Source organism: Alosa sapidissima, chromosome 4, assembly GCF_018492685.1.
Source record: "Alosa sapidissima isolate fAloSap1 chromosome 4, fAloSap1.pri, whole genome shotgun sequence".
NCBI classification, from domain to species: Eukaryota; Metazoa; Chordata; class Actinopteri; order Clupeiformes; family Clupeidae; genus Alosa; species Alosa sapidissima.
This window is the reverse complement of record NC_055960.1, coordinates 31,346,294-31,352,293: the sequence shown is the minus strand read 5'-3', so window position 1 is coordinate 31,352,293 and position 6,000 is coordinate 31,346,294. Positions and strand designations below refer to the sequence as shown.

Here is a 6,000-nt window from a genome sequence, read left to right as displayed (position 1 = left end):
GAGGCGTGCGAACCACAACAAACAGCAGTCAGGGAGGCCCTGTGGAGGTGGTGCGGGGTGAAGCATCAGAGGATGGGGCCCTGTGGAGGTGGGGTGGGGGGTGGGATGGAGCATCAGAGGTTGGGGCCCTTTTCGAGGAGCCATTCACATCACACCAAGTCAGAGGCCGAAAGACTCCCAGGGTTTCACAGAGCAGCTTGAAAGTACTGGAAAGCACTTCTTTCATTTTAGCACCAGAGCATCTGCGCTGAGAGATAGTGCTGATTTAATGGTCACTGATAGTGGAGAATAATTTACCCATGACTAAACTGCCAGAAGTGATCTGTCTGTAGATTTTACTGTATTACAAAAACAGATGTGTGGAGTCTTAGTAAAGTATGCTGTGTTGTTGTAATAAGTCTGATATGGAAGTAGATATTCCTTGACGATGCTTGTTTGTGCACCATGTGCGTGTCTCGGGAGAGTTGCCAGCTCAGCGCTCAGTAAATGAACCTCTAGCTCCTACAGAAAGCAGTTTCAGCAGAGAGGTGTACTGCTGGAGCAGCTGCAGATGCTCAAACCTCCGAGGAGCAGACAGATTTAGTGTTGCGCTCACACACTGTCTGTGGTGAGGGTAAAGCTAAGGCTGAGCTTGTGATTTCGTGAGCGGGAGCGGACAGGTGGTAAAAAAGGAGGTGAGGAGGACAGGAGTCTGGGACACTGTGATACGGGTGTTGGAGGATGTAGCAGGACTGGACAGGACAGGACAGGACAGACGAAGGACTGACGAAAGAGCTGAGGGCAAAGGAGCCGTGTGTCCTGCAGAGTCACACGAGGAGCTGCACAAAGACACTGGAGAGCAGAGGAAGCCTACGTGATGACCGATGTGAAGATAGAGGGGGAATAGAAAGAGGGAAGGAGGGGGGGAGAGAGAGAACAGACGGCGACAGAAGGACACACATTATGAGGAAGAAAGGGAAGGGCAACTGTGAGAGAAAGAGAGAGAGAGAGAGAGGGAGAGGGTAGGAGAGAGAAGGAGAGGAGAGGGGGAAGATGAGGCAGACAGGTGACGCACGAATGAGGAGAAGCAATGGGCACTCGGTGCCGACTCGCCGTCTCACCACGGGGAAAGACGACCCCATTCTCTCCTCCCCACGCTCCCTCGTTCTTCTACCAACACCAGAGAAATATCCTACACACACACACACACACACACACACACACACACACACACAGGGCGAAATTAATCTCATTGCCTCGGTCTTCAAGTCCTTCCGGCTGCTCAGAGCTGTAGGATATTAATACTCTCCCTCCAAAGAGGCAGCAGACTCCCTGTCCTACTGAAACACACACACACACACACACACACACACACACCACACACACACTCATGAATATTCTCATGTTCTTTCAGGCACTCACTCCTCAATATCCTCTTATAGATGCGTAGAAACACACACTTCTTATTGATACACAAGCATGCACACAAACGCTTTCCCAGGAACACTCAATGCTGGGATTTGGTCACAGCTCAAAGCTTTCAGTCCAAGCTCACGTCCGTGTGGTCTCAGACAAATGCCGACCTTGCCTTGTCTTTTTTCAGCGTCTTTCTGTGGCTTTTTCACAGCCATCGCACAGATAAGCAACTGATCCAGTCCGTATCGGTTCAGGGGTCCATTTGCTCGTGGGTCATTTCCTGAGCCTGCCCTCTGCTGGCCGGTCTCTGAGGGATTACAGATGGGGACTGACAGGGACCCGGCCCCCTCTTGTGGTTGCCTGTGAAAATGGCCGGCTTTCTCCTCTTAATCCAATAAGAAAGGGATTACACTATGGCTTTTTGATGGAGAAGGTTCCACTCCAGATCAGAGAGGGGAGATGAGATTAACAAATTATGGACTGTATGCTAATATCCTACAATTTAGCCCATATGGTCTGTAGATTGAAAGGTCAAGTGCATGCAAAACAGTGTTAATGATAAATACAGAGGTCTGTGTGTGTGTTTGCGTGTGTGTGTGTAAACCCCTTAAGACTAACGGTGACAGATCCTGAACTGATAGTGTGTGTGTGTGTGTGTGTGTGTGTGTGTGTGTGTGTGTGTGTGTGTGTGTGTGTGTGTGTGTGTGTGTGTGTGTGTGTGTTTGCTGGCGTGTGTGTGTATGACAGAGAGTTCTCTAAGGAGAGGGAAAAGGCCAAGGCCCGCGGAGACTTCCAGAAGCTGCGGGAGAAGCAGCAGCTGGAGGAGGACCTGAAGGGCTACCTGGACTGGATCACGCAAGCTGAGGACATCGACCCCGACAACGAGGACGAGGAGGATGGCAAACGCAACCGTGAGCACTCAAACCTCTGCACCTACACATGCCATCATACGGCCGGGGGACACTTAGAAATGACCACTGATTTGTAAGACTCACAGGATCTTTTCAGATCTTTTTTTAGTCATGAATTGGTCATTTTAAGAATTTACTCCCGTCACATAACGTCTACATACTGTATGCACACGCTGAATCAGTTGTGTTGCAGTCGTATAGCACCACTGGGGAGCAGTGATGCTGTGGTGTTTGAGAAGCGATTCTGAGTGAAAGGCTTGGATAGCCTGTTAAAACGTGTGTGCAGTGCAAAGTGCTGGCACATGCTCTACATGCGTTAGTATGGGGCTGTCACCTCAGCCTGCACCATCAGGATATTACCCACGCGTCCTCTGGGGAGCTCTGATCCATTTGCTATGTGGGTCAGGACAGACTGACAAAGCCATTAGATCAATGCTGGATTTGGGAGGGAAAAAATGTCAACAGACAGTGTTTCATATCACATACACAAACACACGCGTAGACACAGAAATACACGCATACGCATACACACACACACACACACACACACACACACACACACACACACACACAAGCTCAGTTTTCACCGCCACTGTTTGCAGAATGCCATCTTTGCTGCAGAAGTTGCTGCCCTACATAAGATCTGGAGCTCTATGAGTGTCACTATCACCAGGATTTTCTTTTGTGAATGAGAAAGCTCACTGCTCAGATTCAGCACTAGAGTAATTTTTAGGGCAGCCGTAGCCTACTGGTTAGCGCTTCGGACTTGTAGCCGGAGGGTTGTCAGTTCGAACCCCGACCAGTAGGCACAGCCGAAGTGCCCTTGAGCAAGGCACCTAACCCCTCACTGCTCCCCGAGCGCCGCTGTTGTTGCAGGAAGCTCACTGCGCCGGGATTAGTGTGTTCTTAGTGTGTTTCACTAATTCACGGATTGGGATAAATGTAGAGACCAAATTTCCCAGATCAAAAGAGTATATATACTTATACTTATAATCTATCTAGCAATGGTCCCCTAGTGCAGCAAAGAAGGTTAAAGCTGCACATGGTCATGCTCACTTACACTAGTACCTAAATAACACAACAGGAACAACTTTAAAAATAGCAAATAGATGAGATCATTCTACAATTTTTTTTATTTTCTCCTCCTAGAAGTGTAGTCGTGAACACAAAAAAAGAATTAGTTGAAGTTTGATGAGATCATTCTACAATTTTCTTGTCTTCTCCTCTTGAAAGGGTATTCGTGGACACCAAAAATTTTGAATCCTAATGCAGTGAAGGTGCTTCTTTTTTTTCTCCCCTGGCTATTTTTTACCCTGGAACAGATAATACATCAAGTCTGCGCCTCACGGGAGACTAGTCAGCACTTCTATACAAATGTGTGCGTGCGCCTCAGCAAGAGCTAAAAGCAAGTTTGGATTTGTAAGTCTTCTTTACTGCATAGGTTTAGACCCTGAAAGCAGAGAGCCTCTGTCCAGCGGCCCGACTCTGCTCAGCCTCCCTGTCTCAGGTCCTCCCCCCCTGTGCTGTTCTGTCCTCTCTCCCAGAAGACTGCGGGGGAGCATCATTAATATCTACCGGGCACAGGCAAACACCCATCAAACCCTGACAGCTCGTGTATCACCTCCCTTCCCCCTCCTTTTGGCTAAAATATAGCAGACATCACAGGGCCTCCTGTCTCCCAGTACTTCTGACGTCCATTGCAGGTTGATGGCAACATTATGGGCTTCTGTCTCCCGGTACTTCTGACGTCCATTGCAGGTTGATGGCAACATTATGGGCCTCTGTCTCCAAAAGGGGAGTCAGACGTGTCCTCCAAAGTCTCCTGCCTCCGCTGGTGAGGAGCCTTAACGAGGCAGCAGCAGAACACAAGCTAGTCTGAGTGTGTAGGTGTCAGAGTTGTTGTCCCCGGTCAGCCAGGCTGCTGCAGAGACTCGAGGCGCATGTCCCTCCTCCCCCAGTGGACCTGCTCACCTCCATCTTGACCGGACTTGTGTTGTGGCTTTTGGTGTCTCCCGCTGGAACAGTGGAGGCTGCATGCTAACACACACATAATGTGTCCTAGCTCACACACACAAACACACACATAATGTGTCCTAGCTCACACACACACACACACACACACACACACACACATCATGTGTCCTAGCTTACACACACACACACACACTTATGCAGTCACCTCTGTCACACTCAGTGCCGGGGTTGTTAGCGTGTTAGCATTGTGTGTTAGCGTGCCTCCTCCAGCGCCTCCCCTGACACAGTGTGACTAACACCCGTCCACTTCTTCCTCCGCTCCCGCTCCGAGTGGTGGTGCTCGGCCTTTCACGTCGGCTCTGGTCATCTGTCTCTGTCTGTGTGTGTGTCTCTCTGTGTGTCTCTGTATTTTTGCTGCTTCTGTGTTGATGTGTGGGCTCACTCTCGTCCCCCCATGTGCTGTGACCGTGCCGTGACCGTGCGCTGGCTGCCTGCCTGACTGACTGACTGTTCACTGGCTGCCGATTGCTCGCGGGGGGCTTGCATGCCGCCGGCCGGCCGGCTCGCGCTCAGGGGTCACTCTGGCTGACCTGACGGAGAAGAGGAAGGGAAGGTTTGGGTGGTTCAGCCAGTCCTCTGACACTCATGGTAATTCCCCACCCCGTTCCCACCCACCACACCCCACCCTGTCTGATTATGCTCACTCAGTCTACCTGTATGTGTGTGTGTGTGTGTGTGTGTGTGTGTGTGTGTGTGTGTGTGTGCGTGCGTGCGTGCGTGAGTGTGTGTGTGTGTGCGTGTGTGTGTGTGTGTGCGTGTGTGTGCGTGACTGTGTGTGTGTGTGTGTGAGATTGTGTGTGTGTGTGCGTGCGTGCTTATGTGAATGTCTGTTTATAGGAGGTGCTTGTACACATGTTTGTAAATGTTTGTGTTGTGTTTGTTACAATAGGTGTGTTTTGATGTATAATAAGAGCTGTGGTGTATTGTATTTTGTGTTATGCTCTCCTCGTGCTGTTTATGTGTCTGCGGGAGGTGTGTGTGTGTGTGTGTGTGTGTGTGTGTGTGTGCTTACCCTGTGTGTGAATGCTTTAACACTCTCTCCCCTCAGCCTGCTCTGAGCTGCTCTATTGTTCCTCTGCGGCTTGAGTCCCGTGGCTGTTGTTTCCCTGTCGTCAGCTCCTTCTGTGTCCTCTCCATCGTCGCTGATAACACCTCCCTCAGCATCCATGCATTCCTCACAACTGGCTGAGCTCACAGGCCGTGCTCCAATTATGGAGAGACGGAGAGATGCCGAGTGCAAAGGAAAGAAAGAGAGAGAAAAAGAGTGGAAGAGAGAGAGAGAGAGAGAGAAAAACGAGGGAGAGAAAGAACCACCAGAGAGAGGGAAGCTATAAACAGAAAACAAACATAAGAAAGCAGACAGGAAGATTTAAATAAACTGAATCCTATAGAGCGACATGGAGACAAAAAGGAGGATGTGGATAAAGTCTCTCAGTGGAAGAAGAAGAACAAGAGAACCCCTTTCCCCTCCTCATGCCTTTTTTTGAAGCACACTAGTGGGGTTGTTGAATGGAGAATTGAGGCTAAGCTGGGCTCAGAGGCCGGGCGCCACTCAGCACTTTCTGGCAGGCCCAATCACAAACACTCCAACATCTCCCAGCCACGCGCACCCCATGCCATCACTTACTCTCATCTTCATCACAGAGAGAGAGAGAGAGAG

The 6,000-nt window shown here is 50.0% G+C and overlaps 1 protein-coding gene across 1 annotated transcript in view; it reads left to right on the top strand.

Moving 5' to 3' along the window:
• Window positions 1–6,000, top strand: part of cacna1da (calcium channel, voltage-dependent, L type, alpha 1D subunit, a) — a 77,551-nt gene that overhangs the window by 33,150 nt on the left and 38,401 nt on the right. Inside the window, 1 exon segment of the mRNA XM_042090679.1 lies at window positions 2,143–2,306. Coding sequence (XP_041946613.1) covers window positions 2,143–2,306 — 164 coding nt within the window.